General features: G+C 39.8%; 2 protein-coding genes across 5 annotated transcripts in view; one reads left to right on the forward strand and one right to left on the reverse strand.

Moving 5' to 3' along the window:
* The window catches only part of sgsm2 (small G protein signaling modulator 2), a 93,104-nt gene extending 88,116 nt beyond the window's left edge, over window positions 1-4,988 (forward strand). For 2 of the 3 annotated variants that reach the window (XM_080428386.1, XM_080428387.1), the window contains one exon: window positions 436-4,988. In XM_080428386.1, coding sequence (XP_080284512.1) covers window positions 436-524 — 89 coding nt within the window. In that variant the 3' untranslated portion in view covers window positions 525-4,988. The remainder of the gene's footprint in view (window positions 1-435) is intronic. The other variant, XR_013933153.1, reaches the window with a different exon arrangement.
* A 2,465-nt stretch (window positions 4,989-7,453) lies between these two features.
* Window positions 7,454-13,852, reverse strand: part of tpst1 (tyrosylprotein sulfotransferase 1) — a 51,081-nt gene continuing 44,682 nt past the window's right edge. The window contains exons 4-6 of one of the 2 annotated variants that reach the window (XM_080428395.1): window positions 11,558-11,608; window positions 10,304-10,375; window positions 7,454-8,005 (exon numbers count right to left, since the gene is read on the reverse strand). In XM_080428395.1, coding sequence (XP_080284521.1) covers window positions 10,340-10,375; window positions 11,558-11,608 — 87 coding nt within the window. In that variant the 3' untranslated portion in view covers window positions 7,454-8,005; window positions 10,304-10,339. The remainder of the gene's footprint in view (window positions 8,006-10,303; window positions 10,376-11,557; window positions 11,609-13,852) is intronic. The other variant, XM_080428396.1, reaches the window with a different exon arrangement.

The following is a 13,852-nucleotide window of genomic DNA, read 5'->3' on the forward strand; positions in this document are numbered from 1 at the left end:
AATGAGAACTAGTTGGGGACATTTTTATAACATAATGAAATCTGTTCAAAAGTATTTCTCGCTTAGTATTTCTTTATGGGTCAAAAGTGTGTTCTAGTATTAGTCTATTATAGCCATTTGGGCTTAGTTAAATCACAGGTCAAATTTGACCCGCTAACACCAAAAGTGTCAGCAGGTTTCTAACACAATGCAAGGGAAGATCATGTGTAAACAAACAAACAAAAATACATTAATTTAACAACACAGATGATGGTGCTGTCAAACAAGTCTATGAAGCTTTCTATGAAAAAGTTTAATCTGCAACACAATTTTATACAACATGTAGGTGGGGGGGTCCCTGCTTCATCTCTCTCTCAGCTAAGGGGTTCTTGTCCTGAAAAACATTGAAGACCCCTGCTGTAAAAGCATGCCCCCTAATTGTATTGTGTGTTACAGAGATGGCAGAGCGTCACGACGTGCAACACATCCTGCAAATAGCCCGTGAGCTGGTGCACAAAGTCCAGTCTCTGATGGAGAACAAGTAAAAAAAGGAGGAAAAAAGAGAGGAGAGGGAGGAAAGGAAAGGAATGGATGATGTCGACATCGTGTAACTGACCTTCTCTATTCTCCAACCCTGCCCCCCCATCTCTCGGTTCTCTGTCCCTGAGAGAGAGAGACAGAGAGAGAGAGAGAGCGAGAGAGAGAGAGACCGCCTGCCCAGCCAGCCACCTAGCACAGATCCAAGGGGAGTCCACTGATGCTCAGATAAAGGGAACGAGGGTGCTACCCTGTGGCTGGAGCAAAGGTTTGACTAGGGCCTGGCTTCGTTTTACACTGACCTTCAAACAGAATGCCCATGGTGACCGTTGAGACATGTGGAGTCGTCTGCATGCTTGTTGAGTTTGATTGCACTGTGACCGCATTCTTGAGTCTGCCCACAGAGCTTGTGTGTGCATGAACACACCTACTGTACGTACGCACATACACGCAGACGCACATGCAAACATATATTCTGACCGGACATTCACTACATCGATAGTAATATTCTCAACAACAAGTCTCACCCTTTTTCCCATGATCCTGAAATGAAAGTATTTGACGAGCGTCCCTGGAGGAATATCATATAGTCTGTAGCAAGTGATCAAAATTAACTACGTGCTACATTAGTTGAGGCCACAAGAGGGCGCTGCTCTCCCTCACTCAGACACACACAGAGCATTACCTGAGGAGTAGAAGACTTAGCCACGAAGAAGCTTTCTTTTGTGACCAAATGGACTGTGCCAACTACCTTTTCATAAGTATTTTGTACAAAACACATATCCGCCATCCCCTTATGAGAATGTTTTTTGTTTTTATGGTTCAGTATCACACAAATGTTGCCTTTTATCAGTAAAAACCCATGTACGATTTTGCACTTTTTGCAAGGTTTTCCTTCATGGTACCAGTGATACCCAGTGCCAGACGGGTAGAGGTACCACCTGAGGCCAAACAGGAGACATTCTCAGGGTTAACTGCAACCAACATTTACAACCATATCAATGACTGTTCATAACTACTGTTAACACTGGTCTGTGATATAGTACAGTAAGTGCATGACATTGAAGCATGGTTAATTTGCATTCCGGCTATATTTGTGTCCATTATTTTGATGCATCATGAATTTCACAAATAAGTTAAAATGTAATTATTTTTGCTATAATAACAGCATACAGTATAACCTAGAGCCTGGTTGCAGCAACAGTCACAGAAGATGAAAAGCTCTTTGGTCTGCGAATGAACAGCGCAAGGTTGTTATAGTTTTACATTTTTAATTTGTTTTCAATTTCAATTTAGCTTTAATTCGTTTTTAAAGGGGTTTGATTTAGTTTTTATCTTTTTGAAAAGGCTTAGTTTTTATTAGTTTTAGTTTTATTGTAATTTTTATTTGTCAAGGGTGTGAAAAAATATTTTCATAAACCTGCCACAGCTAAAACATTGGAAGGTAGATTTCATATCCTCCCAAATTACTAGGCTCATGTACATTGCCTATGAAATAAACAGACAATATGATTTTAGCTTGTTTCATTAACACACAATAGTTTCATTTCTTTTTTTCTCTATATCTAGTTTTAGTTATTTTGTCAGTTTTAGTTGACTATAATAACCTTGGAGTCGGCAGCAAGAACATGATGAGCAAAACAATAACTAGAAAAGGCCACTCCGTGGAGGCGTAAATCTCAGCCCCTACCTCTCTCATCACATGAGTGATCAGTGTGGTGCATGTGATGATGTTGTGTTCACTGTATGAAAAGGCACAGTGCAACGGGGGGAAAGGCCATGATGAAGGATACTGATCATTAATGCCTTGTGTCAGTGATGTTTGTACAGGTTCAGACTGGGAACACGAATCAGGGTGGGAATGTAAATGACAATATGTCTGTTCCAACTGGTATAAAATAATAATAAAGTAGTTATAGAATGCAGCCAAAGCATGGCAACCAGCTGATCAGTCAGTCTATACAAGTAGTACAAACTAGACAATTTCAAGGAATTGCAAAGTGTGGCGGCCCGACGCAAGTCATGGGTTGCAGCCAGCAGGACCTAATGAAGCCGCAGGGAAAAATTGCCATGCAACACGTGATTCAAATTTGGGGTTAATCATTAGGCTATAAAGCAGTTTTTTGTAAAGAAATGGGCCGCCAATTACACCCAAATGTTATGGAATATACAAAGTCTATATGATACTTTTTAGCACATGGCTCCGGAAAAGCATGTGTAGTAACTTTTGTGAGTTTTGGACAAAATGTATCGGTGGAGTTAGCAAAAACTGAAAATTCAAACTGTTGGAAAATCTATTTGGGCAGAAATGGGTGTGGCCCATATGGGAGTCTACAACCAACCATAGGCCAAAATGTAAAGTGGGCTGTTATACTGTAGCACCGCTATGAAGCGCATTTGAAAAATAAGACATTTGATACAGATTGGTGTAGTAGTTTGAGATTAGCCACGTACAGACAAACGGACGAAAACATAATCTACTAACTAGATAACAATTTTCAAAAGCAGTAAAGCACACATCTGCCTCGCCTCAAAACAAGGTTTTGCAGTCTATTATCCAATAAAGCATGTTTCTAAATGTACAAAACATGGCCAAACAATATTACATTGGACATTTATACAGTTCATGGGAGAAAATATATTAAAAAATGTATCTAAAATATATTTGTGAAAGTGTATTTTCATAGTCCAGTATACCTTTTAAAAAATATGTTTGGCCAACATTTGCATATTTTTAAAACATGTCAAATGTCTTTACTGTGTGGGATTACTCATTCCAAATTTACACAACATTCCAGCCAATTTAAGCACAGAACAGATTATTTTTAGGTGTGGATACTAATCTGTTCAGGTACCAGAACAGTATTTAATGATAGATTTCCTTGGTACTCTACACAGCATTTGTAATTAAGTCTTAAATGTTTGGGGTGTGCATTACTGATAGGAATACAGACTGACTATTGTTTTTCTGAAACAGACCACCCAACTGATTTCAGGAGAAATTAGCGAGGACCTCTTCCAGCACTAGATCTCCATTAGTCTGTGGTGACAAAAGCTTCCCGTGCAACAAAAACTCTTTATGCATGATTTTTCTATGCTTGGAGTGACATATACATACAGTACCCATTTGAAGTTGAAGTCTCATTCATTGCGGGCTGAGTTAGACAATGAATTGATACAGTATGTAGCCTACAAGGCTGGATGCACTTAAACCTGGGGTACCCCCGGGCTTTACCGAAAATAGCAGACTCGTCGTGAGCTTGCAGATCTGCTATTTTCCCCGAATGTTCGCGGAATTTTCACCTATTATGACATGCCCAGACCCAGAATAGGGACGCTAGTGGTTGCAATTGACCATGGTAATGAATCCCGTTCCCCTACTATCCAAATTCCAGTCTCAATGACAATTGCATGTGGACGGGTGTGCTTTGACCATCCATTGGACTTGGTAGGAATAATGGACCGGTACTACCAGTTAAAAAACATCCTGAGGAAAAAATTGCTTCTTTTTAATGCAAAACTACCCAGGATATCTAAAAGTACCTCAATGCTGTTCAGCTAATCAGTATTCGGTCAGAAGCTTCGCTATTTTGGCTTCAGAATAACAGCACAAATCACACCCATGTTTATATACAGTAGTAACTATGTGAAATTGGGGGTTTTGATAGTCTCTGATAACCCTTGCTAGTGTGACCTTGCCTTTCCTCCTCTCTTATAAAAATGTCTATGGCTGCAAATGACGTGTCATTAAGCATGTACAGGTACCTGCACCTGTGATTCAAGTGCCAAGTGTCTTCCCCAATCCTGAACTGTACTGTAGACATTCGGTTCTTTGATTCGAATAGGTTGTTAGATACCGGTGAAAGGAGGTGTCATCAACATAGAGGAACCTCCATACACCTCGCTCTGCTCCAACCCTCTTCTGCATCTATGAAGACAGACTAGGTGGAGGGAAATAGCTCTGTAATGGAGAGATTTTTTTCTTCCAATCAGGATATTGTGTAACCAAAGCCTTGAAATAGCCCCCTCTGTGGCATGACAAAAAACTGACTGTTTACTTAGTATGTAAAATATTTTTTAAAATATTGTGATCTTGGATTCTAATTATAACTACTGTGCAATTTATGTTGTTTGAGGAAAAAAAACAGTCAAAAGTCTATGTTGCTGTAAATAATGAATCTGAAAGCCCACTATTTCTATGAGGACAGTATAAGGGACATATAACATATTTTAAAATCTATTTTTATGTTAACGGCACTCTTGAACGCCCACTTAGTTGGAGATGTGTACTGTGCAAATGAACGTGTGCGAGATCTTTGTTACATGTTGAATGTTAAGTGTTTTTCTCTCAATGTTGTGCACTGAACTAAAAAAAAGATTTCAAATTTGTATTTATCTAGAGAGATAATGTTTGCATAGTATTAAGGATGTATCATTTGCCTTGAATGTAATGAATTATTAAAAACAAAGGTTGTTCATTAACATGTGGTTCATTTTCCTTAGATCTGGGCTGGTAGCAAATGCGCCCGATGCACTAATTACGCCAATTATAAAGCAAGTTTATAATTGTTTTGTAAGACACAAATACAGCCTTGGCAGCCACTAACCATCATGTTTTACCGCTGCAGTAGAAGCACACAATAAGACATTTGATACTGATTGGTGTAGTAGTTTGAGATTAGCCATGTACAGACAAACGGACGAAAACATAATCTACTAACTAGATAACAATTTTCAAAAGCAGTAAAGCACACATCTGCCTCGCCTCAAAACAAGGTTTTGCAGTCCATTATCCAATAAAGCATGTTTCTAAATGTTCAAAACATGGCCAAACAATATTACATTGGACATTTATACAGTTCATGGGAGAAAATATATTTTAAAATGTATCTAAAATATATTTGTGAAAGTGTATTTTCATAGTCCAGTATACCTTTTAAAAAATATGTTTGGCCAACATTTGCATATTTTTAAAACATGTCAAATGTCTTTACTGTGTGGGATTACTCATTCCAAATTTACACAACATTCCAGCCAATTTAAGCACAGAACAGATTATTTTTAGGTGTGGATACTAATCTGTTCAGGTACCAGAACAGTATTTAATGACAGATTTCCTTGGTACTCTACACAGCATTTGTAATTAAGTCTTAAATGTTTGGGGTATGCATTACTGATAGGAATACAGACTGACTATTGTTTTTCTGAAACAGACCACCCAACTGATTTCAGGAGAAAATAGCGAGGACCTCTTCCAGCACTAGATCTCCATTAGTCTGTGGTGACAAAAGCCTCCCGTGCAACAAAAACTCTTTATGCATGATTTTTCTATGCTTGGAGTGACATATACATACAGTACCCATTTGAAGTTGAAGTCTCATTCATTGCGGGCTGAGTTAGACAATGAATTAAATGATAGTATGTAGCCTACAAGGCTGGATGCACTTAAACCTGGGGTACCCCCGGGCTTTACCGAAAATAGCAGACTCGTCGTGAGCTTGCAGATCTATTTTCCCCGAATGTTCGCCTACATTTTCGTGGAATTTCCACCTATTATGACATGCCCAGACCCAGAATAGGGACGCTAGTGGTTGCAATTGACCATGGTAATGAATCCCGTTCCCCTACTATCCAAATTCCAGTCTCAATGACAATTGCATGTGGACGGGTGTGCTTTGACCATCCATTGGACTTGGTAGGAATAATGGACCGGTACTACCAGTTAAAAAAAATCCTGAGGAAAAAATAGCTGCTTTTCAATGCAAAACTACCCAGGATATCTAAAAGTACCTCAATGCTGTTCAGCTAATCAGTATTCGGTCAGAAGCTTCGCTATTCTGGCTTCAGAATAACAGCACAAATCACACCCATGTTTATATAGTAACTATGTGAAATTGGGGTTTTTGATAGTCTCCGATAACCCTTGCTAGTGTGACCTTGCCTTTCCTCCTCTCTTATAAAAATGTCTATGGCTGCAAATGACGTGTCATTAAGCATGTACAGGTACCTGCACCTGTGATTCAAGTGCCAAGTGTCTTCCCCAATCCTGAACTGTACTGTAGACATTCGGTTCTTTGATTCGAATAGGTTGTTAGATACCGGTGAAGGGAGGTGTCATCAACATAGAGAAACCTCCATACACCTCGCTCTGCTCCAACCCTCTTCTGCATCTATGAAGACAGACTAGGTGGAGGGAAATAGCTCTGTAATTTCTGATTTTTTTCTTCCAATCAGGATATTGTGTAACCAAAGCCTTGAAATAGCCCCCTCTGTGGCATGACAAAAAAACTGACTGTTTACTTAGTATGTAAAATATTTTTTTAAATATTGTGATCTTGGATTCTAATTATAACTACTGTGCAATTTATGTTGTTTGAGGGGAAAAAAACAGTCAAAAGTCTATGTTGCTGTAAATAATGAACCTGAAAGCCCACTATTTCTATGAGGACGGTATAAGGGACATATTTTTAAATCTATTTTTATGTTAACGGCACTCTTGAACGGCCACTTAGTTGGAGATGTGTACTGTGCAAATGAACGTGTGCGAGATCTTTGTTCTCAATCACATGTTGAATGTTAAGTGTTTTTCTCTCAATGTTGTGCACTGAACTGAAAAAAAGATTTCAAATTTGTATTTATCTAGAGAGATAATGTTTGCATAGTATTAAGGATGTATCATTTGCCTTGAATGTAATGAATTATTAAAAACAAATTATTAAATCTGGGCTGCTAGCAAATGCGCCCGATGCTCTAATTACGGCAATTATAAAGCAAGTTTATAATTGAGGTGTATTGTGTACAAAAACATATGTGTTTTTGTAAGACACAAATACTGCCTTGGCAGCCACTAACCATCATGTTTTACCGCTGCAGTAGAGGCACACAATGTATATGAAAGTATGATTAATGAATGAAAGATAAAAGGAAATCTTACAGGTCTTTAAAAAAAAGCCATCATTTAATCACCAATACTCAAAACTGTGATTTTGTACATCGGTACCCATGAGATTGCACGATACAAAGGCATGAAAAAAATTAAACATTAAAATAGATATTGCATCTTTAAAAAAGCTAACTTTTCATCCATAAATACTTAACTCTTTCCTTTCAAGCTCACTGCAGTTCCTTACAACAGAATCACAGGTTTGTTATGTATATATACGTATATACACGTAGCCAGGAAACATTTTTCTACAAAATCCAGAATGAGCATAATGTGACATGGAAAAATAATAATAAAAAACAAATCAATGACATTCTCTGGTCACCACTGTGACAAAACATCTCTCTTTACAGTACAACATTGAAGGCAGAAAATTCTCCTTAGACTGAGTGGTTGGAGCCCACAGCAGATTGGGGGGGGCTTACATTTGTGAGTAAATTGTCCAGGGTGGATTCTTAAAGTGTCAACAAAGATGCACCGAGGTCACAAATACGTTGAACAGCGTGAACAGCCATCCGTTTCTACTCCTCTGCACCACGTCATGTTCTGAAACAACACAGTGAACTGCTGTCATTAAAAAGGTCAATTCAAAATACAGCAGATATAAACCGTAACACATTTTGTTTTTTCTTTATTTACTTTTTAGGTACAATGTTCTTTGAGGCAATAGTTTCAAACCCCCAAAATACGAGTCTGTGCATATACCGTGATGTGTTCTCTCATCCCACAGCGTGGAATGAGAGAATACTTCTTTGTTAAGGATTGATACTATGAAATATAGCCTGAACAAGAAATTCAGCCAGTCACAACGGCAGTGGCACAGCTCAAGGTAGTTCCAGATTAAAACCATACAGTGTGCCTTGAACTTAAGGGGCTCACCAGGGCTGCAAATAGATGTCAAACAAACATGGTCACTTAAATCACTGAATTATGTAATTCCCAGTGTAACTCCCTGTGAAGTCTAATCAGTAATAATATTATTACATATCTCTGCTGTCGGGCAGAAACCAGCTAACTCCAACATTTTTGTAAATTTTCAGGAAATGACAAAAGTGGAGTTGTTTGTTCATCATTGATAAGAACAGCTATTAAAGGCCCGTTCATAGTCCCTAGATGGGTCTAAAACGTGCGTCAGGGGGTGAGGGATTCCGTCCGTTCTTTACGGACGCATGCATAGTCGCTCACGTTATTTAGGGGTTATTTTATTTATTTTAAAGTGTACAGGCGTAATACACCTATTCATCCACCAGATGGCAATTGCGAGAGTATGTACGGTACCTATAATGTTGCCATGTCTGCTTACTATAAGCGACTTTGGGCTTATTTTTCTGTAAAGTTGCTTGTAAACAAACAAGCAATTTTGTATTGGTGGTTGTGGTTTTATTTGGGCTTGTTTCTAAAGTGTAGTTGCTTATTTGGGCCAATTATTTAAACCAGTGATTCTCAAACATATATATTGTAGATCTGCTATATCTTAGTCGATTCTTTTGGGCTTGTTTTCATAGACCTGGTTGCTTATTTCTCTCACAAAACCTGGCAACACAGCCAGCTGCAGCTAACAACATGAAGCTACCATTGTAGCATCTAGCCAAAACAACGCAATAAAAGACACAAACTAGTCCACAAACTAGACAAAAACAATGGTTGTCTACAAAACGTGAGTTTCGACCCCTACTGCACTGTGCTATATATGCTATATATTGTCACAGACCATGGATCGACCATAGGGTTCGACGGGTCTAAGTGCTTAAGTACATTTACTCAAGTACTTCCACCAACCAACGTGGGTATTTTTTTTTAAGAAAGAGGGCCCGAGGAAAACTTTTTTTCCTTATACTGCCAACGGTCTCCACTGGTACTACAGCCAACGTACAAACGAACGTACGTCGGCCTGACGGTGAATGTCGACTGCACGGACGGAAATCCTGGAGCCGTAAGTGACGGAGGGGGAGACAAAAACGACAACGCAAGGAGCGCTGGCGCTTGTTACGTCTCCTTACGTCCAACTATGAATGATACTTAAATGGATGGACCTCCAAGCTCACAATGAGGTTGGAGGTCCGAAGTTTGAGGATCCAATGGAGTTAGCTGGTTTTGTCAGAAGCGCTTTTTAATACTTTTCATTGGTTCAATATTTTTAAAAAGTGGAAAAATGGAGTGGTTTCTGCTTGACAGCAACGATATGCAAAATAATACGACAACGTTAATCTTATGAATTGAATACCAAGGCCCTCATTGGAAACAAGTCCGCAAGGACTTTTATGAACGGACCTGTTAGACAAAGTATTTTAAATGTAACTGTGCTGTTTTACATTTTTTGCCTAATAAAATATTCAATCAATCAATCAATGATATTTCAGGGACACAGTATGGCAACAGGTAAATGTTCTGAAAAGGTCACAAACGAGGGGTCAGGTACCCTGGCAAATATGCTCTGGGAAGTGATCTGGTAACATCAAACACGTAAATATGAATTTAGAAAATAACCCAATATGATGAAGAGCTTTTAAAATGGTTTTAGACGTTTTGATTAACTCTTGTCATCACCTACTTTTCATCAGAGCAGTTTCACTTAAAATAAAGCACAAAACAGTACAACATAAATAAAGTTTGACTGATAAATGGTGGTTGATACAAAGGGGCAGTAAATATAAGTCTGCCGCTGAAGTCTTTTTAATTCTCACATTCAAACGTTGAAATTCCTGCCATTGTACTTACAATTATTTACTTATGTTACACCTTTTCTACCATTAGTTGTCCTGTAAATCTGTGTGTGTGTGTGTTTTAATATTTAAGTGTTGGACCCAGTGCGCTAGTAGTCGCTAGTAGTGTGTCCTGCATTACCTTCGTGTGTGTTATGGTGGAAATCAATCCCACGTCCTAACTTGGAGTGGGCTTCTCTGGAGACTTCTGGATCTGCAGAGAAAGGACAACAGGGAAGTTTGAATGTCATTCTAAGGATGACATGTACCCGGAAAAGCTCGGAACAGAAAGTAGCAAAACACGCAAAAGAGACACAGAGCAACCTGCACAAATGGATAGGACAGTGATGTCACAAATAACCCGAGGTGTGTGTAGCCTGTTGTCACACAACCCTTTCGACAAGGGTTGCTCAACAACAATGATGTATTTTCAACTGAGCACAAGTTTTTTCAGTTGAAAATATTTTTTGTTGAGTGGAATGCACCGTGCGTATAAGTATCAATGAAGACGGAACGAGACAACTGAGAGTTTTCGCGGTTTGAGGGCCTCATTAGGCTGAAAAAGCTTCAGCTCGATGATGCTTAGTTGTGACATCACTGAGGAAATCTTGGTATATTTATTCAAGCCGGCACAGAAGTGGGTCACAAACTCACTTTATTCTACTCTCTCATTCAGTCAACAATGTTGCATGACAGAAGAATAGAGATGCAGAGGGGATCTACTAACAAATAAAGCACTGAAAGATTTTGTTCTCCAACACACAATCACTGCAACATGAAGCCGTGGACCATAAAGCACAAAGCATGACATCCCTGCATGTACTCCTCACTACCAGAAGAGGGCGGCGGTGCTCTATTTAACAGAAAGGATCAAAAGTTTGAAATTGATGCATTCATTTACAAAACACAAATAGCAGCATGGCTTTGTGATTGGTGACTACTACATGTGCTTCTTATATTAAAAGAATCCTAATACATAAATACTAAATATAACATTAATTTATTTTCCATTTTACCTATTTCTGACAGGTGAAGCAAACATTGCATCTCAGATTCATGGCCCAGGAAAGAGGGTAAATCTAACACCAGTTCAAACAAAGCATGAACATGAGGTGAACGCAAAAACGCAGACCAAATGCAAACGAGACACTGCAGTACAGTAGATCGTGATGGAAGCAAAGGCAGCACAACTTAAAACAAACAAAAACACACACACACACACACACACACACACACACACACACACACGCGCGCGCACACACACACACACACACAATGAGCAGATGATCGTCATTGTGGAAGAGATGGGTCAACTACAGTAGATTAATAATCAAAAACCAGCCAGAAGCTGAATTTAGAAGAGGGGTCAGAACAACAGGCAGAAAGGTTACTGTACCTGTGATATTTCTCTTAGAAATTCAGGGAGCTGAAATTCACCCTTAAAGACCTGGAAAAAGAGAGGGACTGTTTAGGGTCTTCACACACGTGGAGCTCAGAACATCAACGTTCAAAACATCCTGTCTATTTGTTCACTGAATATAGGAATAATAGATAAATGAAAGTACAAAATAGAAATATGTTATTGTGAATACATACAAAGCGTTATCACAAATCAAGCTCTACAAAACGGGCCGTTGCTGCAACGCTTGTGAGATTGTAGATCAGCTATTTTCGGTACATGACACCCTCACGCAACTAAGTATAAATAAAAGCCTGAAACCCGTTATACTTTGTTGCGCGCCGAAAATGGCCGGTCTACAAGCTCACTATGCATTGCCTTGTGAGCTTGTGGATCTGCTATTTTTGGTGCACGACACCCACGTGCATCTACGTCTAAGTGAAGTATAAGAGGCTCTCAGGTGGCGCAGGGCTACAGTATAGTATCTGTCCACCACCGTGGAGTGTAGGGCTTTGAATCCACCACGGTGCATTTGGCTTGGCCGGGTGTCTATACAAATACAAACACAATAGAGCATCGCAGTTCCCGCCCACTTCCTGGTTTTTCGTGGTGCCGGAAGGAACAACTCAATGCATTTTTCCCATTGACATTTCCAAAAATATTTATATCTATTAATTTAAGCCTCGAATCAAGCCATCATGACATGACATGAATCATGACCATAAAACGTTTGATTCTGTGATTATTTTTTTTTGAAAACGGCAAAACAAAGGGTATTTATTAAATATAGTATATCATATAATTAAATATAAAATAAAATAAAATCACAGAAAAAAACGTTTTATGGTCATGATTCATGTCATGTCATGATGGCTTGATTCGAGGCTTAAATTAATAGATATAAATATTTTTGGAAATGTCAATGGGAAAAATGCATTGAGTTGTTCCTTCCGGCACCACGAAAAACCAGGAAGTGGGCGGGAACTGCGATGCTCTATTGGCCGTGTTTGAGGGAGGGAACCTGTGTGGGGCGGGTAATCTCTGTTGCTGTGTTAGTGACTCCTAACGAGCTGGTGGCGGCGCTCGTCAGCTGGAGGTGTTGAACAGGAGGAGCAGGACTGACACGCTACATCCTCCTGGTGGGGGCTCCTCACTGGCATACAGTATGAGCCAGTAGGGTAAAATAGCAGCGGCAACATAGAAATATGTGGGGAGGGTTAATTGGCATACAATGACTACGTTGGGAGAAAAAAAGGAGGGAAAATAATTGCCATTTCTAAATAAAGACATTAAAACAATTAAGCCTTTAGTGACAGAGACTGATGGAACATCTTCGAAAAGGTGGAGGCTCAACATAGCTAGGGAATTAATTTGCCTCGTCTCGATGTTCATTCTGAGGAGTTTGACAGGGGACTTGACCCCAGTATTGATGGAGAACATGGAATGAATGGAAGGATAGAAGAGAAAAGAGGGCGGAGAGCCAAGAAACAGGCCTCCATAATTGTTTGATGGTAGAATGTCCATTTCTGAGAAACATCAGAAAGAGGCTGAGGAAGAAGAGAGAGACCAGAAGGGTGAGAGAGAGAAAAGAGGTATGAAAGAAACAGAGAGACATGAGGGACAAGAGAGAGAAGAGGAGAAAGAGATAAGAGGGGAGAGAGGCAATGGGAGAGACAGGAGAGATAAGAGAGACGGGAGAGAGAAAAGGAAAGAGACAAAAGGGGCGAGAGAGAAGGAGAAAGAGAGAGAAGAGGGGAAAAAGAGAAGTGGAGAGGGTCAAAGTCCCATAGGACGAACATGGGTGAGCTCATATCCTGACTTCCACTGTACAAAGGGCTCCAGGAATGTGCACAGTGGGAGTGTGTGTGTGTGTGTGTGTGTGTGTGTGTGTGTGTGTGTGTGTGTGTGTGTGTGTGTGTGTGTGTGTGTGTGTGTGTGTGTGTGTGTGTGTGTGTGTGTGTGTGTGTGTGTGTGTGTGTGTGTGTGTGTGTGTGTTGGAGCGAGAGAGAGAGAGGAAGAGAGCACATTTTTGGAAGGGCCTTGCCGGGAAAAATGCAGATGAGCTTTTCCAAGCTTGGCAAACATGTGAGGCTCCCTGTGACATTCCCTCTGTTGCCTTATGGCTTCAATGAAACACACCATCCAACACGCCTCTCTCTTCCCTTTCCACAAAGCAGGACATGGCTGAGTTCTGTATTCGAACCGTGCGATAGCGAAGTGAATAGCTGGAATGCTACAGCATCAACCATAGAACCGCCAATGTCCCCACCTGGCTCAATTCTGGCTTGGGAA

This window comes from Gymnoscopelus braueri (assembly GCF_963280865.1).
Source record: "Gymnoscopelus braueri genome assembly, chromosome: 5".
In the NCBI taxonomy this organism is placed as follows: domain Eukaryota; kingdom Metazoa; phylum Chordata; class Actinopteri; order Myctophiformes; family Myctophidae; genus Gymnoscopelus; species Gymnoscopelus braueri.